This window comes from Leishmania major, chromosome 32 (genome assembly GCF_000002725.2).
Source record: "Leishmania major strain Friedlin complete genome, chromosome 32".
Lineage (NCBI taxonomy): Eukaryota > Euglenozoa > Kinetoplastea > Trypanosomatida > Trypanosomatidae > Leishmania > Leishmania major.
The window spans coordinates 1,411,659-1,434,446 of NC_007273.2; the positions used below are offsets into that span (position 1 = coordinate 1,411,659).

Genomic DNA, 22,788 nt, shown 5'->3' on the forward strand with positions numbered 1-22,788 from the left:
TGACATTAACGCTCATGTGCACACAGACACAGACACAGACACAGACACAGACACAGACACAGACACACGCACACTCACGCTCGCCTCGCCGCTCACTGTCTCTGAACGCTTCTCGTGTTGCTCGCCTCTTTTTCTGCTTTTTTTTTCTGCTTTTGCTCGTTGCGTGTATCTTCGCGTGTGTCCACCTGCGTTGTTTCTCTGCACGCCACTAGACCTGCACTTGACTGAAGGCAGACCTCTCTTGGCCCGCTCCCGCTCCCCTCACGTCAGCGCTGCTTGCTTTACTATCCTGACGCGTGTGCGCATCTTCTCTCTTGCCAACCTCTATTGGCTGCTGGGCCACTCGCGCTGTCGTCAGCATTCTCATGCACTGTCCCAGCAGTGCGTCCAGCCCTTTCCCCTCATCCCACCCGACACACAAACGCCCACACTCATGTACACGGACGCTTGCGCTAGCCACACTGCAATGGGCGCGCGCGCGGGTGGGGTAGGGGTAGGGTGGTGCGCATATCTGCAGCACATGGTGCCACTTCTGCTTTCTTGTTTTGCTCTTCCCTTCAGTGAGCGGCGCACTTGTGTGTATGGGCGTCTGCCTCTGTCTGCGCGTGTCCCCGGTGCATGTCTGCAGCTGCACTTGTTAACGGCTTTGGTTGTGCGCGCGTTACGGAGCTGCCTTGCTGTTTCTCTTCCTCTTTTGTTTTCGTGAGTCGCTGCTTGCCTTCTTTGCCTGGGAGCGTCTGCGTATATTGGCCGACCGCAGCTCCACTTGTCACGTCTTTCATGCCCTGTCCACCACCGCTGCAGGTGCCGCCCGCCACCAATCCTCTCTCCTCCACACCCACACACCCCTCTCATCACCTTCGCATCACTCGTCTACCTACCGACTGCTGAGCCGGGTGCCATAACGATACGTGATAGCGCCCGGCCTCGTGGTGGTGTTGGTGGTGGGGAGCTGCTGCGGGACTGCCACGGTGACGGAGGATCACGAGGAGGTGCGCATACCCGCATCAATGGAATGCACAACGGCCTTTTCTTTCTGCCTTGTTTGCCCTCTCTTGAACGACATTGGATTTCAAAGAACGTTCAAGGGTCATCAGCGCGATTACTTGGGCGAGGAAGACAAGGAACCAGCTGATCCACACACCCACACCCGCCGACACATTCACACGCTTGTCTTCATGCGTTGTTTCTCTTGCGTGTTTATGTCGGCTTCTCTCTCTCTATACTCTGGTGGCGTGCCTTGGCCATGATGATGCCGACGACGAACCCTCGCGTGCTCTCCTCCGCGCCCGCTCCCTGTGCCTCCTTCCGAGGCCGGCAAGTGAGTGCGCGCCCGCCCCTGCGGCGAGGGACCCCTTTCTTGTGTTGCGTCTGTCTGCTCATCTCATGCGTTGTTGTGCGCTCTTCTCGGGACGCTACGATGCGCCGAGATCCGGCGGGGAGGGCGATCGGGTTTTGCTCTCTCTCTCTCTCTCTCTCGTCCCGGTGGAGGCGGTGGCGTTGCGCTGCCTGCCGGTGCTACTTCCAGCATCGATTGCCGTGGACGGGGAGGGCCCCGAGACCTTGTGGTCTCTTGTCTGCCGTTGTGCCTCGACCGCCCGTGTCTTGAGAGTCAGCCCCGCCCGTGCGACCGTCTGCATGCCTCCACCTGGCGGTGCCGGAGACTGGAAGGACATGCGGCTTCGCGCTGTCGCCCGTATACCAGCACACCATATATATGTGTGTATCGCGTTGCTCCTGAGTAGGACGCACTGTACACCTGGCGGTGCAGCCCTCGGTGCGACTCTCGCTTCTTCCATCTCTGCCCCCTCTTCTCCCTCACTCTGTCTCTCGCGCCCGCAAAGGAAAGGGAAGCGCTCGCTTTGAGATGACGTGTGGTAGGAGAGGAGCACGCTGAGTGCACGCTGGCGCATGAAGGGTTCATGGTACGTGGATCTGGCCGTAAAAGTGGTGATTAATGTGGCAGAGTTGTGCATTTTATGGATGCACCAGTGAATGTGTTCTTGCGGTTCGGCCTCTCACACTCGGAGCGACTCAACCACCTCCTCGAACGTGTCGGCACCGCACAAGCGGCTTTTAGGATAGTGGGGCCGAGGCAACAGGAGGGAGTTGCGCGGACGCCTGCTCATCCACATGACGGAGCCGACTGCGCTCGTGTTGGTGCGCCGTTTTCTGTGCATTCAGGGAGCTGCTCGCACACGTGCAAGGGGGAGGCTCACGATGAATTATGCGCCTCTCTGGCGAGACTCCCCCCCCTCCCCTCCCCTCCCCCGGCTTCCCACACATGTTATTGCCTTCATCGAACCCGATTCCGCTGCTTTTGCTTTCCCTCTCCTTCGCTGTTGCAACGGCGAACGCTTGGTGGTGGCGGCATTGGTGTTGGGCGAGCGGCTGACGTGCAGCACCCATTCAACGGACAAGAGCCTGCGCTCTCTGTCTACTTTACTCATTGCCATGCAGGTCTTCGCCGTACCTCTCCACGCTGCCTTATCTCCTATTGTGGCCGCGTCTCCTCACTGCGGTTTGCGTTCCCTTTAGGCGATCAGGTTACTTTTTTTGTGCCCCTCTTCCACACGGACACTAGTAGCATGGGCACGACGCACGAGTATGAACCTCCGGTAGCGATGAAGCCGCTGGAGGAGCTCACCGACGCGGACAGGCGCGAGATGAGAGACTTGGGCATCGGCGAAGGCATGTTTAACTGCATCCTCACCTCCTGCATGAAGTTTGCCCTCTCCGGCGGCTGGAGTGTGCGGAAGCATGACGCCAAGTACGACATCGTATGGGAGACGAAGCCCAGCCAGAACAGCAATAAACAGGCGATGCGGTTCACCGCCAAAGTGCCGAACTGCAACACAGGCTCTCTGGAGGCCATCCTCGTGGCCGACGAATACCTTGAAGACGACCCGAACGTCAGCTACATGTACAAGTACGATAGACTGCTGCAGCAGAACCATGCCGAGAAGCGCATCGCCGGTAATGTCACGGTACAGAGCACGCACTACGGAGCGCCGGTGATGTTCGTGGCGCCGCGGCACATAATTTCCTACGTCACACTCGGCGCTCTTCTCACGCCGGCGCAGCAGAAAGAGCTCTGGATTCGGCCCACTGGGCTCCGCGACCAGCTGGCCGACGCAGAGCGCAAGGACGACCTCATGGCGTTCACCCAGTGCTGCATCGACTACACTGGGGACGCCGTAGAGCTAAGGAAGGGCAGCGAGCGCGGCCACGTATACAGCTACTCGTTGCTGGGACAGGAGGAGCCGGACGGCTCCATGACGGTGACGATGACGTTGGATATAGACCCTGCTGGTAAATTGCCGGCGAAGGTGGTGGACATGAGCAGCGACGAGCAGCACAAGAAGATGCAGCGGATCGTTGAGCTGCTGAAGGCAAAAGGTCCACAGCCGCACCTGTGCAGCGTCTACCAAAACACACGCGACTTCCCCTTTCGCAACCCCTCCAAAGGAGAGGGGGAGGGGAAGCGAAGCTGAGCAGTGAAGGCGCCGTCATTGAAGCAGGGCGAGGGGGAGGGGGGTGCTGGGCGTGGCGCAATGACGGTGCTAACACGAGCTCCTTTTTTTCCACGCAGGTCGTTGAATGACATTAACGCTCATGTGCACACAGACACAGACACAGACACAGACACAGACACAGACACAGACACACGCACACTCACGCTCGCCTCGCCGCTCACTGTCTCTGAACGCTTCTCGTGTTGCTCGCCTCTTTTTCTGCTTTTTTTTTTCTGCTTTTGCTCGTTGCGTGTATCTTCGCGTGTGTCCACCTGCGTTGTTTCTCTGCACGCCACTAGACCTGCACTTGACTGAAGGCAGACCTCTCTTGGCCCGCTCCCGCTCCCCTCACGTCAGCGCTGCTTGCTTTACTATCCTGACGCGTGTGCGCATCTTCTCTCTTGCCAACCTCTATTGGCTGCTGGGCCACTCGCGCTGTCGTCAGCATTCTCATGCACTGTCCCAGCAGTGCGTCCAGCCCTTTCCCCTCATCCCACCCGACACACAAACGCCCACACTCATGTACACGGACGCTTGCGCTAGCCACACTGCAATGGGCGCGCGCGCGGGTGGGGTAGGGGTAGGGTGGTGCGCATATCTGCAGCACATGGTGCCACTTCTGCTTTCTTGTTTTGCTCTTCCCTTCAGTGAGCGGCGCACTTGTGTGTATGGGCGTCTGCCTCTGTCTGCGCGTGTCCCCGGTGCATGTCTGCAGCTGCACTTGTTAACGGCTTTGGTTGTGCGCGCGTTACGGAGCTGCCTTGCTGTTTCTCTTCCTCTTTTGTTTTCGTGAGTCGCTGCTTGCCTTCTTTGCCTGGGAGCGTCTGCGTATATTGGCCGACCGCAGCTCCACTTGTCACGTCTTTCATGCCCTGTCCACCACCGCTGCAGGTGCCGCCCGCCACCAATCCTCTCTCCTCCACACCCACACACCCCTCTCATCACCTTCGCATCACTCGTCTACCTACCGACTGCTGAGCCGGGTGCCATAACGATACGTGATAGCGCCCGGCCTCGTGGTGGTGTTGGTGGTGGGGAGCTGCTGCGGGACTGCCACGGTGACGGAGGATCACGAGGAGGTGCGCATACCCGCATCAATGGAATGCACAACGGCCTTTTCTTTCTGCCTTGTTTGCCCTCTCTTGAACGACATTGGATTTCAAAGAACGTTCAAGGGTCATCAGCGCGATTACTTGGGCGAGGAAGACAAGGAACCAGCTGATCCACACACCCACACCCGCCGACACATTCACACGCTTGTCTTCATGCGTTGTTTCTCTTGCGTGTTTATGTCGGCTTCTCTCTCTCTATACTCTGGTGGCGTGCCTTGGCCATGATGATGCCGACGACGAACCCTCGCGTGCTCTCCTCCGCGCCCGCTCCCTGTGCCTCCTTCCGAGGCCGGCAAGTGAGTGCGCGCCCGCCCCTGCGGCGAGGGACCCCTTTCTTGTGTTGCGTCTGTCTGCTCATCTCATGCGTTGTTGTGCGCTCTTCTCGGGACGCTACGATGCGCCGAGATCCGGCGGGGAGGGCGATCGGGTTTTGCTCTCTCTCTCTCTCTCTCGTCCCGGTGGAGGCGGTGGCGTTGCGCTGCCTGCCGGTGCTACTTCCAGCATCGATTGCCGTGGACGGGGAGGGCCCCGAGACCTTGTGGTCTCTTGTCTGCCGTTGTGCCTCGACCGCCCGTGTCTTGAGAGTCAGCCCCGCCCGTGCGACCGTCTGCATGCCTCCACCTGGCGGTGCCGGAGACTGGAAGGACATGCGGCTTCGCGCTGTCGCCCGTATACCAGCACACCATATATATGTGTGTATCGCGTTGCTCCTGAGTAGGACGCACTGTACACCTGGCGGTGCAGCCCTCGGTGCGACTCTCGCTTCTTCCATCTCTGCCCCCTCTTCTCCCTCACTCTGTCTCTCGCGCCCGCAAAGGAAAGGGAAGCGCTCGCTTTGAGATGACGTGTGGTAGGAGAGGAGCACGCTGAGTGCACGCTGGCGCATGAAGGGTTCATGGTACGTGGATCTGGCCGTAAAAGTGGTGATTAATGTGGCAGAGTTGTGCATTTTATGGATGCACCAGTGAATGTGTTCTTGCGGTTCGGCCTCTCACACTCGGAGCGACTCAACCACCTCCTCGAACGTGTCGGCACCGCACAAGCGGCTTTTAGGATAGTGGGGCCGAGGCAACAGGAGGGAGTTGCGCGGACGCCTGCTCATCCACATGACGGAGCCGACTGCGCTCGTGTTGGTGCGCCGTTTTCTGTGCATTCAGGGAGCTGCTCGCACACGTGCAAGGGGGAGGCTCACGATGAATTATGCGCCTCTCTGGCGAGACTCCCCCCCCTCCCCTCCCCTCCCCCGGCTTCCCACACATGTTATTGCCTTCATCGAACCCGATTCCGCTGCTTTTGCTTTCCCTCTCCTTCGCTGTTGCAACGGCGAACGCTTGGTGGTGGCGGCATTGGTGTTGGGCGAGCGGCTGACGTGCAGCACCCATTCAACGGACAAGAGCCTGCGCTCTCTGTCTACTTTACTCATTGCCATGCAGGTCTTCGCCGTACCTCTCCACGCTGCCTTATCTCCTATTGTGGCCGCGTCTCCTCACTGCGGTTTGCGTTCCCTTTAGGCGATCAGGTTACTTTTTTTGTGCCCCTCTTCCACACGGACACTAGTAGCATGGGCACGACGCACGAGTATGAACCTCCGGTAGCGATGAAGCCGCTGGAGGAGCTCACCGACGCGGACAGGCGCGAGATGAGAGACTTGGGCATCGGCGAAGGCATGTTTAACTGCATCCTCACCTCCTGCATGAAGTTTGCCCTCTCCGGCGGCTGGAGTGTGCGGAAGCATGACGCCAAGTACGACATCGTATGGGAGACGAAGCCCAGCCAGAACAGCAATAAACAGGCGATGCGGTTCACCGCCAAAGTGCCGAACTGCAACACAGGCTCTCTGGAGGCCATCCTCGTGGCCGACGAATACCTTGAAGACGACCCGAACGTCAGCTACATGTACAAGTACGATAGACTGCTGCAGCAGAACCATGCCGAGAAGCGCATCGCCGGTAATGTCACGGTACAGAGCACGCACTACGGAGCGCCGGTGATGTTCGTGGCGCCGCGGCACATAATTTCCTACGTCACACTCGGCGCTCTTCTCACGCCGGCGCAGCAGAAAGAGCTCTGGATTCGGCCCACTGGGCTCCGCGACCAGCTGGCCGACGCAGAGCGCAAGGACGACCTCATGGCGTTCACCCAGTGCTGCATCGACTACACTGGGGACGCCGTAGAGCTAAGGAAGGGCAGCGAGCGCGGCCACGTATACAGCTACTCGTTGCTGGGACAGGAGGAGCCGGACGGCTCCATGACGGTGACGATGACGTTGGATATAGACCCTGCTGGTAAATTGCCGGCGAAGGTGGTGGACATGAGCAGCGACGAGCAGCACAAGAAGATGCAGCGGATCGTTGAGCTGCTGAAGGCAAAAGGTCCACAGCCGCACCTGTGCAGCGTCTACCAAAACACACGCGACTTCCCCTTTCGCAACCCCTCCAAAGGAGAGGGGGAGGGGAAGCGAAGCTGAGCAGTGAAGGCGCCGTCATTGAAGCAGGGCGAGGGGGAGGGGGGTGCTGGGCGTGGCGCAATGACGGTGCTAACACGAGCTCCTTTTTTTCCACGCAGGTCGTTGAATGACATTAACGCTCATGTGCACACAGACACAGACACAGACACAGACACAGACACAGACACAGACACACGCACACTCACGCTCGCCTCGCCGCTCACTGTCTCTGAACGCTTCTCGTGTTGCTCGCCTCTTTTTCTGCTTTTTTTTTTCTGCTTTTGCTCGTTGCGTGTATCTTCGCGTGTGTCCACCTGCGTTGTTTCTCTGCACGCCACTAGACCTGCACTTGACTGAAGGCAGACCTCTCTTGGCCCGCTCCCGCTCCCCTCACGTCAGCGCTGCTTGCTTTACTATCCTGACGCGTGTGCGCATCTTCTCTCTTGCCAACCTCTATTGGCTGCTGGGCCACTCGCGCTGTCGTCAGCATTCTCATGCACTGTCCCAGCAGTGCGTCCAGCCCTTTCCCCTCATCCCACCCGACACACAAACGCCCACACTCATGTACACGGACGCTTGCGCTAGCCACACTGCAATGGGCGCGCGCGCGGGTGGGGTAGGGGTAGGGTGGTGCGCATATCTGCAGCACATGGTGCCACTTCTGCTTTCTTGTTTTGCTCTTCCCTTCAGTGAGCGGCGCACTTGTGTGTATGGGCGTCTGCCTCTGTCTGCGCGTGTCCCCGGTGCATGTCTGCAGCTGCACTTGTTAACGGCTTTGGTTGTGCGCGCGTTACGGAGCTGCCTTGCTGTTTCTCTTCCTCTTTTGTTTTCGTGAGTCGCTGCTTGCCTTCTTTGCCTGGGAGCGTCTGCGTATATTGGCCGACCGCAGCTCCACTTGTCACGTCTTTCATGCCCTGTCCACCACCGCTGCAGGTGCCGCCCGCCACCAATCCTCTCTCCTCCACACCCACACACCCCTCTCATCACCTTCGCATCACTCGTCTACCTACCGACTGCTGAGCCGGGTGCCATAACGATACGTGATAGCGCCCGGCCTCGTGGTGGTGTTGGTGGTGGGGAGCTGCTGCGGGACTGCCACGGTGACGGAGGATCACGAGGAGGTGCGCATACCCGCATCAATGGAATGCACAACGGCCTTTTCTTTCTGCCTTGTTTGCCCTCTCTTGAACGACATTGGATTTCAAAGAACGTTCAAGGGTCATCAGCGCGATTACTTGGGCGAGGAAGACAAGGAACCAGCTGATCCACACACCCACACCCGCCGACACATTCACACGCTTGTCTTCATGCGTTGTTTCTCTTGCGTGTTTATGTCGGCTTCTCTCTCTCTATACTCTGGTGGCGTGCCTTGGCCATGATGATGCCGACGACGAACCCTCGCGTGCTCTCCTCCGCGCCCGCTCCCTGTGCCTCCTTCCGAGGCCGGCAAGTGAGTGCGCGCCCGCCCCTGCGGCGAGGGACCCCTTTCTTGTGTTGCGTCTGTCTGCTCATCTCATGCGTTGTTGTGCGCTCTTCTCGGGACGCTACGATGCGCCGAGATCCGGCGGGGAGGGCGATCGGGTTTTGCTCTCTCTCTCTCTCTCGTCCCGGTGGAGGCGGTGGCGTTGCGCTGCCTGCCGGTGCTACTTCCAGCATCGATTGCCGTGGACGGGGAGGGCCCCGAGACCTTGTGGTCTCTTGTCTGCCGTTGTGCCTCGACCGCCCGTGTCTTGAGAGTCAGCCCCGCCCGTGCGACCGTCTGCATGCCTCCACCTGGCGGTGCCGGAGACTGGAAGGACATGCGGCTTCGCGCTGTCGCCCGTATACCAGCACACCATATATATGTGTGTATCGCGTTGCTCCTGAGTAGGACGCACTGTACACCTGGCGGTGCAGCCCTCGGTGCGACTCTCGCTTCTTCCATCTCTGCCCCCTCTTCTCCCTCACTCTGTCTCTCGCGCCCGCAAAGGAAAGGGAAGCGCTCGCTTTGAGATGACGTGTGGTAGGAGAGGAGCACGCTGAGTGCACGCTGGCGCATGAAGGGTTCATGGTACGTGGATCTGGCCGTAAAAGTGGTGATTAATGTGGCAGAGTTGTGCATTTTATGGATGCACCAGTGAATGTGTTCTTGCGGTTCGGCCTCTCACACTCGGAGCGACTCAACCACCTCCTCGAACGTGTCGGCACCGCACAAGCGGCTTTTAGGATAGTGGGGCCGAGGCAACAGGAGGGAGTTGCGCGGACGCCTGCTCATCCACATGACGGAGCCGACTGCGCTCGTGTTGGTGCGCCGTTTTCTGTGCATTCAGGGAGCTGCTCGCACACGTGCAAGGGGGAGGCTCACGATGAATTATGCGCCTCTCTGGCGAGACTCCCCCCCCTCCCCTCCCCTCCCCCGGCTTCCCACACATGTTATTGCCTTCATCGAACCCGATTCCGCTGCTTTTGCTTTCCCTCTCCTTCGCTGTTGCAACGGCGAACGCTTGGTGGTGGCGGCATTGGTGTTGGGCGAGCGGCTGACGTGCAGCACCCATTCAACGGACAAGAGCCTGCGCTCTCTGTCTACTTTACTCATTGCCATGCAGGTCTTCGCCGTACCTCTCCACGCTGCCTTATCTCCTATTGTGGCCGCGTCTCCTCACTGCGGTTTGCGTTCCCTTTAGGCGATCAGGTTACTTTTTTTGTGCCCCTCTTCCACACGGACACTAGTAGCATGGGCACGACGCACGAGTATGAACCTCCGGTAGCGATGAAGCCGCTGGAGGAGCTCACCGACGCGGACAGGCGCGAGATGAGAGACTTGGGCATCGGTGAAGGCATGTTTAACTGCATCCTCACCTCCTGCATGAAGTTTGCCCTCTCCGGCGGCTGGAGTGTGCGGAAGCATGACGCCAAGTACGACATCGTATGGGAGACGAAGCCCAGCCAGAACAGCAATAAACAGGCGATGCGGTTCACCGCCAAAGTGCCGAACTGCAACACAGGCTCTCTGGAGGCCATCCTCGTGGCCGACGAATACCTTGAAGACGACCCGAACGTCAGCTACATGTACAAGTACGATAGACTGCTGCAGCAGAACCATGCCGAGAAGCGCATCGCCGGTAATGTCACGGTACAGAGCACGCACTACGGAGCGCCGGTGATGTTCGTGGCGCCGCGGCACATAATTTCCTACGTCACACTCGGCGCTCTTCTCACGCCGGCGCAGCAGAAAGAGCTCTGGATTCGGCCCACTGGGCTCCGCGACCAGCTGGCCGACGCAGAGCGCAAGGACGACCTCATGGCGTTCACCCAGTGCTGCATCGACTACACTGGGGACGCCGTAGAGCTAAGGAAGGGCAGCGAGCGCGGCCACGTATACAGCTACTCGTTGCTGGGACAGGAGGAGCCGGACGGCTCCATGACGGTGACGATGACGTTGGATATAGACCCTGCTGGTAAATTGCCGGCGAAGGTGGTGGACATGAGCAGCGACGAGCAGCACAAGAAGATGCAGCGGATCGTTGAGCTGCTGAAGGCAAAAGGTCCACAGCCGCACCTGTGCAGCGTCTACCAAAACACACGCGACTTCCCCTTTCGCAACCCCTCCAAAGGAGAGGGGGAGGGGAAGCGAAGCTGAGCAGTGAAGGCGCCGTCATTGAAGCAGGGCGAGGGGGAGGGGGGTGCTGGGCGTGGCGCAATGACGGTGCTAACACGAGCTCCTTTTTTTCCACGCAGGTCGTTGAATGACATTAACGCTCATGTGCACACAGACACAGACACAGACACAGACACAGACACAGACACACGCACACTCACGCTCGCCTCGCCGCTCACTGTCTCTGAACGCTTCTCGTGTTGCTCGCCTCTTTTTCTGCTTTTTTTTTTCTGCTTTTGCTCGTTGCGTGTATCTTCGCGTGTGTCCACCTGCGTTGTTTCTCTGCACGCCACTAGACCTGCACTTGACTGAAGGCAGACCTCTCTTGGCCCGCTCCCGCTCCCCTCACGTCAGCGCTGCTTGCTTTACTATCCTGACGCGTGTGCGCATCTTCTCTCTTGCCAACCTCTATTGGCTGCTGGGCCACTCGCGCTGTCGTCAGCATTCTCATGCACTGTCCCAGCAGTGCGTCCAGCCCTTTCCCCTCATCCCACCCGACACACAAACGCCCACACTCATGTACACGGACGCTTGCGCTAGCCACACTGCAATGGGCGCGCGCGCGGGTGGGGTAGGGGTAGGGTGGTGCGCATATCTGCAGCACATGGTGCCACTTCTGCTTTCTTGTTTTGCTCTTCCCTTCAGTGAGCGGCGCACTTGTGTGTATGGGCGTCTGCCTCTGTCTGCGCGTGTCCCCGGTGCATGTCTGCAGCTGCACTTGTTAACGGCTTTGGTTGTGCGCGCGTTACGGAGCTGCCTTGCTGTTTCTCTTCCTCTTTTGTTTTCGTGAGTCGCTGCTTGCCTTCTTTGCCTGGGAGCGTCTGCGTATATTGGCCGACCGCAGCTCCACTTGTCACGTCTTTCATGCCCTGTCCACCACCGCTGCAGGTGCCGCCCGCCACCAATCCTCTCTCCTCCACACCCACACACCCCTCTCATCACCTTCGCATCACTCGTCTACCTACCGACTGCTGAGCCGGGTGCCATAACGATACGTGATAGCGCCCGGCCTCGTGGTGGTGTTGGTGGTGGGGAGCTGCTGCGGGACTGCCACGGTGACGGAGGATCACGAGGAGGTGCGCATACCCGCATCAATGGAATGCACAACGGCCTTTTCTTTCTGCCTTGTTTGCCCTCTCTTGAACGACATTGGATTTCAAAGAACGTTCAAGGGTCATCAGCGCGATTACTTGGGCGAGGAAGACAAGGAACCAGCTGATCCACACACCCACACCCGCCGACACATTCACACGCTTGTCTTCATGCGTTGTTTCTCTTGCGTGTTTATGTCGGCTTCTCTCTCTCTATACTCTGGTGGCGTGCCTTGGCCATGATGATGCCGACGACGAACCCTCGCGTGCTCTCCTCCGCGCCCGCTCCCTGTGCCTCCTTCCGAGGCCGGCAAGTGAGTGCGCGCCCGCCCCTGCGGCGAGGGACCCCTTTCTTGTGTTGCGTCTGTCTGCTCATCTCATGCGTTGTTGTGCGCTCTTCTCGGGACGCTACGATGCGCCGAGATCCGGCGGGGAGGGCGATCGGGTTTTGCTCTCTCTCTCTCTCTCTCTCGTCCCGGTGGAGGCGGTGGCGTTGCGCTGCCTGCCGGTGCTACTTCCAGCATCGATTGCCGTGGACGGGGAGGGCCCCGAGACCTTGTGGTCTCTTGTCTGCCGTTGTGCCTCGACCGCCCGTGTCTTGAGAGTCAGCCCCGCCCGTGCGACCGTCTGCATGCCTCCACCTGGCGGTGCCGGAGACTGGAAGGACATGCGGCTTCGCGCTGTCGCCCGTATACCAGCACACCATATATATGTGTGTATCGCGTTGCTCCTGAGTAGGACGCACTGTACACCTGGCGGTGCAGCCCTCGGTGCGACTCTCGCTTCTTCCATCTCTGCCCCCTCTTCTCCCTCACTCTGTCTCTCGCGCCCGCAAAGGAAAGGGAAGCGCTCGCTTTGAGATGACGTGTGGTAGGAGAGGAGCACGCTGAGTGCACGCTGGCGCATGAAGGGTTCATGGTACGTGGATCTGGCCGTAAAAGTGGTGATTAATGTGGCAGAGTTGTGCATTTTATGGATGCACCAGTGAATGTGTTCTTGCGGTTCGGCCTCTCACACTCGGAGCGACTCAACCACCTCCTCGAACGTGTCGGCACCGCACAAGCGGCTTTTAGGATAGTGGGGCCGAGGCAACAGGAGGGAGTTGCGCGGACGCCTGCTCATCCACATGACGGAGCCGACTGCGCTCGTGTTGGTGCGCCGTTTTCTGTGCATTCAGGGAGCTGCTCGCACACGTGCAAGGGGGAGGCTCACGATGAATTATGCGCCTCTCTGGCGAGACTCCCCCCCCTCCCCTCCCCTCCCCCGGCTTCCCACACATGTTATTGCCTTCATCGAACCCGATTCCGCTGCTTTTGCTTTCCCTCTCCTTCGCTGTTGCAACGGCGAACGCTTGGTGGTGGCGGCATTGGTGTTGGGCGAGCGGCTGACGTGCAGCACCCATTCAACGGACAAGAGCCTGCGCTCTCTGTCTACTTTACTCATTGCCATGCAGGTCTTCGCCGTACCTCTCCACGCTGCCTTATCTCCTATTGTGGCCGCGTCTCCTCACTGCGGTTTGCGTTCCCTTTAGGCGATCAGGTTACTTTTTTTGTGCCCCTCTTCCACACGGACACTAGTAGCATGGGCACGACGCACGAGTATGAACCTCCGGTAGCGATGAAGCCGCTGGAGGAGCTCACCGACGCGGACAGGCGCGAGATGAGAGACTTGGGCATCGGCGAAGGCATGTTTAACTGCATCCTCACCTCCTGCATGAAGTTTGCCCTCTCCGGCGGCTGGAGTGTGCGGAAGCATGACGCCAAGTACGACATCGTATGGGAGACGAAGCCCAGCCAGAACAGCAATAAACAGGCGATGCGGTTCACCGCCAAAGTGCCGAACTGCAACACAGGCTCTCTGGAGGCCATCCTCGTGGCCGACGAATACCTTGAAGACGACCCGAACGTCAGCTACATGTACAAGTACGATAGACTGCTGCAGCAGAACCATGCCGAGAAGCGCATCGCCGGTAATGTCACGGTACAGAGCACGCACTACGGAGCGCCGGTGATGTTCGTGGCGCCGCGGCACATAATTTCCTACGTCACACTCGGCGCTCTTCTCACGCCGGCGCAGCAGAAAGAGCTCTGGATTCGGCCCACTGGGCTCCGCGACCAGCTGGCCGACGCAGAGCGCAAGGACGACCTCATGGCGTTCACCCAGTGCTGCATCGACTACACTGGGGACGCCGTAGAGCTAAGGAAGGGCAGCGAGCGCGGCCACGTATACAGCTACTCGTTGCTGGGACAGGAGGAGCCGGACGGCTCCATGACGGTGACGATGACGTTGGATATAGACCCTGCTGGTAAATTGCCGGCGAAGGTGGTGGACATGAGCAGCGACGAGCAGCACAAGAAGATGCAGCGGATCGTTGAGCTGCTGAAGGCAAAAGGTCCACAGCCGCACCTGTGCAGCGTCTACCAAAACACACGCGACTTCCCCTTTCGCAACCCCTCCAAAGGAGAGGGGGAGGGGAAGCGAAGCTGAGCAGTGAAGGCGCCGTCATTGAAGCAGGGCGAGGGGGAGGGGGGTGCTGGGCGTGGCGCAATGACGGTGCTAACACGAGCTCCTTTTTTTCCACGCAGGTCGTTGAATGACATTAACGCTCATGTGCACACAGACACAGACACAGACACAGACACAGACACAGACACAGACACACGCACACTCACGCTCGCCTCGCCGCTCACTGTCTCTGAACGCTTCTCGTGTTGCTCGCCTCTTTTTCTGCTTTTTTTTTCTGCTTTTGCTCGTTGCGTGTATCTTCGCGTGTGTCCACCTGCGTTGTTTCTCTGCACGCCACTAGACCTGCACTTGACTGAAGGCAGACCTCTCTTGGCCCGCTCCCGCTCCCCTCACGTCAGCGCTGCTTGCTTTACTATCCTGACGCGTGTGCGCATCTTCTCTCTTGCCAACCTCTATTGGCTGCTGGGCCACTCGCGCTGTCGTCAGCATTCTCATGCACTGTCCCAGCAGTGCGTCCAGCCCTTTCCCCTCATCCCACCCGACACACAAACGCCCACACTCATGTACACGGACGCTTGCGCTAGCCACACTGCAATGGGCGCGCGCGCGGGTGGGGTAGGGGTAGGGTGGTGCGCATATCTGCAGCACATGGTGCCACTTCTGCTTTCTTGTTTTGCTCTTCCCTTCAGTGAGCGGCGCACTTGTGTGTATGGGCGTCTGCCTCTGTCTGCGCGTGTCCCCGGTGCATGTCTGCAGCTGCACTTGTTAACGGCTTTGGTTGTGCGCGCGTTACGGAGCTGCCTTGCTGTTTCTCTTCCTCTTTTGTTTTCGTGAGTCGCTGCTTGCCTTCTTTGCCTGGGAGCGTCTGCGTATATTGGCCGACCGCAGCTCCACTTGTCACGTCTTTCATGCCCTGTCCACCACCGCTGCAGGTGCCGCCCGCCACCAATCCTCTCTCCTCCACACCCACACACCCCTCTCATCACCTTCGCATCACTCGTCTACCTACCGACTGCTGAGCCGGGTGCCATAACGATACGTGATAGCGCCCGGCCTCGTGGTGGTGTTGGTGGTGGGGAGCTGCTGCGGGACTGCCACGGTGACGGAGGATCACGAGGAGGTGCGCATACCCGCATCAATGGAATGCACAACGGCCTTTTCTTTCTGCCTTGTTTGCCCTCTCTTGAACGACATTGGATTTCAAAGAACGTTCAAGGGTCATCAGCGCGATTACTTGGGCGAGGAAGACAAGGAACCAGCTGATCCACACACCCACACCCGCCGACACATTCACACGCTTGTCTTCATGCGTTGTTTCTCTTGCGTGTTTATGTCGGCTTCTCTCTCTCTATACTCTGGTGGCGTGCCTTGGCCATGATGATGCCGACGACGAACCCTCGCGTGCTCTCCTCCGCGCCCGCTCCCTGTGCCTCCTTCCGAGGCCGGCAAGTGAGTGCGCGCCCGCCCCTGCGGCGAGGGACCCCTTTCTTGTGTTGCGTCTGTCTGCTCATCTCATGCGTTGTTGTGCGCTCTTCTCGGGACGCTACGATGCGCCGAGATCCGGCGGGGAGGGCGATCGGGTTTTGCTCTCTCTCTCTCTCTCTCTCGTCCCGGTGGAGGCGGTGGCGTTGCGCTGCCTGCCGGTGCTACTTCCAGCATCGATTGCCGTGGACGGGGAGGGCCCCGAGACCTTGTGGTCTCTTGTCTGCCGTTGTGCCTCGACCGCCCGTGTCTTGAGAGTCAGCCCCGCCCGTGCGACCGTCTGCATGCCTCCACCTGGCGGTGCCGGAGACTGGAAGGACATGCGGCTTCGCGCTGTCGCCCGTATACCAGCACACCATATATATGTGTGTATCGCGTTGCTCCTGAGTAGGACGCACTGTACACCTGGCGGTGCAGCCCTCGGTGCGACTCTCGCTTCTTCCATCTCTGCCCCCTCTTCTCCCTCACTCTGTCTCTCGCGCCCGCAAAGGAAAGGGAAGCGCTCGCTTTGAGATGACGTGTGGTAGGAGAGGAGCACGCTGAGTGCACGCTGGCGCATGAAGGGTTCATGGTACGTGGATCTGGCCGTAAAAGTGGTGATTAATGTGGCAGAGTTGTGCATTTTATGGATGCACCAGTGAATGTGTTCTTGCGGTTCGGCCTCTCACACTCGGAGCGACTCAACCACCTCCTCGAACGTGTCGGCACCGCACAAGCGGCTTTTAGGATAGTGGGGCCGAGGCAACAGGAGGGAGTTGCGCGGACGCCTGCTCATCCACATGACGGAGCCGACTGCGCTCGTGTTGGTGCGCCGTTTTCTGTGCATTCAGGGAGCTGCTCGCACACGTGCAAGGGGGAGGCTCACGATGAATTATGCGCCTCTCTGGCGAGACTCCCCCCCCTCCCCTCCCCTCCCCCGGCTTCCCACACATGTTATTGCCTTCATCGAACCCGATTCCGCTGCTTTTGCTTTCCCTCTCCTTCGCTGTTGCAACGGCGAACGCTTGGTGGTGGCGGCATTGGTGTTGGGCGAGCGGCTGACGTGCAGCACCCATTCAACGGACAAGAGCCTGCGCTCTCTGTCTACTTTACTCATTGCCATGCAGGTCTTCGCCGTACCTCTCCACGCTGCCTTATCTCCTATTGTGGCCGCGTCTCCTCACTGCGGTTTGCGTTCCCTTTAGGCGATCAGGTTACTTTTTTTGTGCCCCTCTTCCACACGGACACTAGTAGCATGGGCACGACGCACGAGTATGAACCTCCGGTAGCGATGAAGCCGCTGGAGGAGCTCACCGACGCGGACAGGCGCGAGATGAGAGACTTGGGCATCGGCGAAGGCATGTTTAACTGCATCCTCACCTCCTGCATGAAGTTTGCCCTCTCCGGCGGCTGGAGTGTGCGGAAGCATGACGCCAAGTACGACATCGTATGGGAGACGAAGCCCAGCCAGAACAGCAATAAACAGGCGATGCGGTTCACCGCCAAAGTGCCGAACTGCAACACAGGCTCTCTGGAGGCCATCCTCGTGGCCGACGAATACCTTGAAGACGACCCGAACGTCAGCTACATGTACAAGTACGATAGACTGCTGCAGCAGAACCATGCCGAGAAGCGCATCGCCGGTAATGTCACGGTACAGAGCACGCACTACGGAGCGCCGGTGATGTTCGTGGCGCCGCGGCACATAATTTCCTACGTCACACTCGGCGCTCTTCTCACGCCGGCGCAGCAGAAAGAGCTCTGGATTCGGCCCACTGGGCTCCGCGACCAGCTGGCCGACGCAGAGCGCAAGGACGACCTCATGGCGTTCACCCAGTGCTGCATCGACTACACTGGGGACGCCGTAGAGCTAAGGAAGGGCAGCGAGCGCGGCCACGTATACAGCTACTCGTTGCTGGGACAGGAGGAGCCGGACGGCTCCATGACGGTGACGATGACGTTGGATATAGACCCTGCTGGTAAATTGCCGGCGAAGGTGGTGGACATGAGCAGCGACGAGCAGCACAAGAAGATGCAGCGGATCGTTGAGCTGCTGAAGGCAAAAGGTCCACAGCCGCACCTGTGCAGCGTCTACCAAAACACACGCGACTTCCCCTTTCGCAACCCCTCCAAAGGAGAGGGGGAGGGGAAGCGAAGCTGAGCAGTGAAGGCGCCGTCATTGAAGCAGGGCGAGGGGGAGGGGGGTGCTGGGCGTGGCGCAATGACGGTGCTAACACGAGCTCCTTTTTTTCCACGCAGGTCGTTGAATGACATTAACGCTCATGTGCACACAGACACAGACACAGACACAGACACAGACACAGACACAGACACACGCACACTCACGCTCGCCTCGCCGCTCACTGTCTCTGAACGCTTCTCGTGTTGCTCGCCTCTTTTTCTGCTTTTTTTTTTCTGCTTTTGCTCGTTGCGTGTATCTTCGCGTGTGTCCACCTGCGTTGTTTCTCTGCACGCCACTAGACCTGCACTTGACTGAAGGCAGACCTCTCTTGGCCCGCTCCCGCTCCCCTCACGTCAGCGCTGCTTGCTTTACTATCCTGACGCGTGTGCGCATCTTCTCTCTTGCCAACCTCTATTGGCTGCTGGGCCACTCGCGCTGTCGTCAGCATTCTCATGCACTGTCCCAGCAGTGCGTCCAGCCCTTTCCCCTCATCCCACCCGACACACAAACGCCCACACTCATGTACACGGACGCTTGCGCTAGCCACACTGCAATGGGCGCGCGCGCGGGTGGGGTAGGGGTAGGGTGGTGCGCATATCTGCAGCACATGGTGCCACTTCTGCTTTCTTGTTTTGCTCTTCCCTTCAGTGAGCGGCGCACTTGTGTGTATGGGCGTCTGCCTCTGTCTGCGCGTGTCCCCGGTGCATGTCTGCAGCTGCACTTGTTAACGGCTTTGGTTGTGCGCGCGTTACGGAGCTGCCTTGCTGTTTCTCTTCCTCTTTTGTTTTCGTGAGTCGCTGCTTGCCTTCTTTGCCTGGGAGCGTCTGCGTATATTGGCCGACCGCAGCTCCACTTGTCACGTCTTTCATGCCCTGTCCACCACCGCTGCAGGTGCCGCCCGCCACCAATCCTCTCTCCTCCACACCCACACACCCCTCTCATCACCTTCGCATCACTCGTCTACCTACCGACTGCTGAGCCGGGTGCCATAACGATACGTGATAGCGCCCGGCCTCGTGGTGGTGTTGGTGGTGGGGAGCTGCTGCGGGACTGCCACGGTGACGGAGGATCACGAGGAGGTGCGCATACCCGCATCAATGGAATGCACAACGGCCTTTTCTTTCTGCCTTGTTTGCCCTCTCTTGAACGACATTGGATTTCAAAGAACGTTCAAGGGTCATCAGCGCGATTACTTGGGCGAGGAAGACAAGGAACCAGCTGATCCACACACCCACACCCGCCGACACATTCACACGCTTGTCTTCATGCGTTGTTTCTCTTGCGTGTTTATGTCGGCTTCTCTCTCTCTATACTCTGGTGGCGTGCCTTGGCCATGATGATGCCGACGACGAACCCTCGCGTGCTCTCCTCCGCGCCCGCTCCCTGTGCCTCCTTCCGAGGCCGGCAAGTGAGTGCGCGCCCGCCCCTGCGGCGAGGGACCCCTTTCTTGTGTTGCGTCTGTCTGCTCATCTCATGCGTTGTTGTGCGCTCTTCTCGGGACGCTACGATGCGCCGAGATCCGGCGGGGAGGGCGATCGGGTTTTGCTCTCTCTCTCTCTCTCTCGTCCCGGTGGAGGCGGTGGCGTTGCGCTGCCTGCCGGTGCTACTTCCAGCATCGATTGCCGTGGACGGGGAGGGCCCCGAGACCTTGTGGTCTCTTGTCTGCCGTTGTGCCTCGACCGCCCGTGTCTTGAGAGTCAGCCCCGCCCGTGCGACCGTCTGCATGCCTCCACCTGGCGGTGCCGGAGACTGGAAGGACATGCGGCTTCGCGCTGTCGCCCGTATACCAGCACACCATATATATGTGTGTATCGCGTTGCTCCTGAGTAGGACGCACTGTACACCTGGCGGTGCAGCCCTCGGTGCGACTCTCGCTTCTTCCATCTCTGCCCCCTCTTCTCCCTCACTCTGTCTCTCGCGCCCGCAAAGGAAAGGGAAGCGCTCGCTTTGAGATGACGTGTGGTAGGAGAGGAGCACGCTGAGTGCACGCTGGCGCATGAAGGGTTCATGGTACGTGGATCTGGCCGTAAAAGTGGTGATTAATGTGGCAGAGTTGTGCATTTTATGGATGCACCAGTGAATGTGTTCTTGCGGTTCGGCCTCTCACACTCGGAGCGACTCAACCACCTCCTCGAACGTGTCGGCACCGCACAAGCGGCTTTTAGGATAGTGGGGCCGAGGCAACAGGAGGGAGTTGCGCGGACGCCTGCTCATCCACATGACGGAGCCGACTGCGCTCGTGTTGGTGCGCCGTTTTCTGTGCATTCAGGGAGCTGCTCGCACACGTGCAAGGGGGAGGCTCACGATGAATTATGCGCCTCTCTGGCGAGACTCCCCCCCCTCCCCTCCCCTCCCCCGGCTTCCCACACATGTTATTGCCTTCATCGAACCCGATTCCGCTGCTTTTGCTTTCCCTCTCCTTCGCTGTTGCAACGGCGAACGCTTGGTGGTGGCGGCATTGGTGTTGGGCGAGCGGCTGACGTGCAGCACCCATTCAACGGACAAGAGCCTGCGCTCTCTGTCTACTTTACTCATTGCCATGCAGGTCTTCGCCGTACCTCTCCACGCTGCCTTATCTCCTATTGTGGCCGCGTCTCCTCACTGCGGTTTGCGTTCCCTTTAGGCGATCAGGTTACTTTTTTTGTGCCCCTCTTCCACACGGACACTAGTAGCATGGGCACGACGCACGAGTATGAACCTCCGGTAGCGATGAAGCCGCTGGAGGAGCTCACCGACGCGGACAGGCGCGAGATGAGAGACTTGGGCATCGGCGAAGGCATGTTTAACTGCATCCTCACCTCCTGCATGAAGTTTGCCCTCTCCGGCGGCTGGAGTGTGCGGAAGCATGACGCCAAGTACGACATCGTATGGGAGACGAAGCCCAGCCAGAACAGCAATAAACAGGCGATGCGGTTCACCGCCAAAGTGCCGAACTGCAACACAGGCTCTCTGGAGGCCATCCTCGTGGCCGACGAATACCTTGAAGACGACCCGAACGTCAGCTACATGTACAAGTACGATAGACTGCTGCAGCAGAACCATGCCGAGAAGCGCATCGCCGGTAATGTCACGGTACAGAGCACGCACTACGGAGCGCCGGTGATGTTCGTGGCGCCGCGGCACATAATTTCCTACGTCACACTCGGCGCTCTTCTCACGCCGGCGCAGCAGAAAGAGCTCTGGATTCGGCCCACTGGGCTCCGCGACCAGCTGGCCGACGCAGAGCGCAAGGACGACCTCATGGCGTTCACCCAGTGCTGCATCGACTACACTGGGGACGCCGTAGAGCTAAGGAAGGGCAGCGAGCGCGGCCACGTATACAGCTACTCGTTGCTGGGACAGGAGGAGCCGGACGGCTCCATGACGGTGACGATGACGTTGGATATAGACCCTGCTGGTAAATTGCCGGCGAAGGTGGTGGACATGAGCAGCGACGAGCAGCACAAGAAGATGCAGCGGATCGTTGAGCTGCTGAAGGCAAAAGGTCCACAGCCGCACCTGTGCAGCGTCTACCAAAACACACGCGACTTCCCCTTTCGCAACCCCTCCAAAGGAGAGGGGGAGGGGAAGCGAAGCTGAGCAGTGAAGGCGCCGTCATTGAAGCAGGGCGAGGGGGAGGGGGGTGCTGGGCGTGGCGCAATGACGGTGCTAACACGAGCTCCTTTTTTTCCACGCAGGTCGTTGAATGACATTAACGCTCATGTGCACACAGACACAGACACAGACACAGACACAGACACAGACACAGACACACGCACACTCACGCTCGCCTCGCCGCTCACTGTCTCTGAACGCTTCTCGTGTTGCTCGCCTCTTTTTCTGCTTTTTTTTTTCTGCTTTTGCTCGTTGCGTGTATCTTCGCGTGTGTCCACCTGCGTTGTTTCTCTGCACGCCACTAGACCTGCACTTGACTGAAGGCAGACCTCTCTTGGCCCGCTCCCGCTCCCCTCACGTCAGCGCTGCTTGCTTTACTATCCTGACGCGTGTGCGCATCTTCTCTCTTGCCAACCTCTATTGGCTGCTGGGCCACTCGCGCTGTCGTCAGCATTCTCATGCACTGTCCCAGCAGTGCGTCCAGCCCTTTCCCCTCATCCCACCCGACACACAAACGCCCACACTCATGTACACGGACGCTTGCGCTAGCCACACTGCAATGGGCGCGCGCGCGGGTGGGGTAGGGGTAGGGTGGTGCGCATATCTGCAGCACATGGTGCCACTTCTGCTTTCTTGTTTTGCTCTTCCCTTCAGTGAGCGGCGCACTTGTGTGTATGGGCGTCTGCCTCTGTCTGCGCGTGTCCCCGGTGCATGTCTGCAGCTGCACTTGTTAACGGCTTTGGTTGTGCGCGCGTTACGGAGCTGCCTTGCTGTTTCTCTTCCTCTTTTGTTTTCGTGAGTCGCTGCTTGCCTTCTTTGCCTGGGAGCGTCTGCGTATATTGGCCGACCGCAGCTCCACTTGTCACGTCTTTCATGCCCTGTCCACCACCGCTGCAGGTGCCGCCCGCCACCAATCCTCTCTCCTCCACACCCACACACCCCTCTCATCACCTTCGCATCACTCGTCTACCTACCGACTGCTGAGCCGGGTGCCATAACGATACGTGATAGCGCCCGGCCTCGTGGTGGTGTTGGTGGTGGGGAGCTGCTGCGGGACTGCCACGGTGACGGAGGATCACGAGGAGGTGCGCATACCCGCATCAATGGAATGCACAACGGCCTTTTCTTTCTGCCTTGTTTGCCCTCTCTTGAACGACATTGGATTTCAAAGAACGTTCAAGGGTCATCAGCGCGATTACTTGGGCGAGGAAGACAAGGAACCAGCTGATCCACACACCCACACCCGCCGACACATTCACACGCTTGTCTTCATGCGTTGTTTCT

The 22,788-nt window shown here is 59.1% G+C and overlaps 6 protein-coding genes across 6 annotated transcripts; all 6 read left to right on the top strand.

The window, feature by feature from the left end:
- Nucleotides 1-1,979: 1,979 nt before the first annotated feature.
- On the top strand, nucleotides 1,980-3,494 carry LMJF_32_3504 (conserved hypothetical protein; the record flags this gene model as incomplete). The annotated part of the gene is made up of 1 exon (XM_003722331.1): nucleotides 1,980-3,494. The coding sequence occupies one exon, from the start codon at nucleotides 1,980-1,982 to the stop codon at nucleotides 3,492-3,494; it is 1,515 nt and encodes a 504-aa protein (XP_003722379.1).
- A 2,085-nt stretch (nucleotides 3,495-5,579) lies between these two features.
- LMJF_32_3506 (conserved hypothetical protein) lies at nucleotides 5,580-7,094 on the top strand (the record flags this gene model as incomplete). The annotated part of the gene is made up of 1 exon (XM_003722332.1): nucleotides 5,580-7,094. One exon carries the CDS (start codon nucleotides 5,580-5,582, stop codon nucleotides 7,092-7,094), a length of 1,515 nt encoding a protein of 504 aa, XP_003722380.1.
- Nucleotides 7,095-9,177: 2,083 nt separating this feature from the next.
- Nucleotides 9,178-10,692, top strand: LMJF_32_3508 (conserved hypothetical protein; the record flags this gene model as incomplete). Its single annotated transcript, XM_003722333.1, has 1 exon — nucleotides 9,178-10,692. The coding sequence occupies one exon, from the start codon at nucleotides 9,178-9,180 to the stop codon at nucleotides 10,690-10,692; it is 1,515 nt and encodes a 504-aa protein (XP_003722381.1).
- A 2,081-nt stretch (nucleotides 10,693-12,773) lies between these two features.
- On the top strand, nucleotides 12,774-14,288 carry LMJF_32_3510 (conserved hypothetical protein; the record flags this gene model as incomplete). The annotated part of the gene is made up of 1 exon (XM_001685625.2): nucleotides 12,774-14,288. One exon carries the CDS (start codon nucleotides 12,774-12,776, stop codon nucleotides 14,286-14,288), a length of 1,515 nt encoding a protein of 504 aa, XP_001685677.2.
- Nucleotides 14,289-16,374: 2,086 nt separating this feature from the next.
- LMJF_32_3512 (conserved hypothetical protein) lies at nucleotides 16,375-17,889 on the top strand (the record flags this gene model as incomplete). The annotated part of the gene is made up of 1 exon (XM_003722334.1): nucleotides 16,375-17,889. The coding sequence occupies one exon, from the start codon at nucleotides 16,375-16,377 to the stop codon at nucleotides 17,887-17,889; it is 1,515 nt and encodes a 504-aa protein (XP_003722382.1).
- A 2,085-nt stretch (nucleotides 17,890-19,974) lies between these two features.
- On the top strand, nucleotides 19,975-21,489 carry LMJF_32_3515 (conserved hypothetical protein; the record flags this gene model as incomplete). The annotated part of the gene is made up of 1 exon (XM_003722335.1): nucleotides 19,975-21,489. One exon carries the CDS (start codon nucleotides 19,975-19,977, stop codon nucleotides 21,487-21,489), a length of 1,515 nt encoding a protein of 504 aa, XP_003722383.1.
- Nucleotides 21,490-22,788: the final 1,299 nt, after the last annotated feature.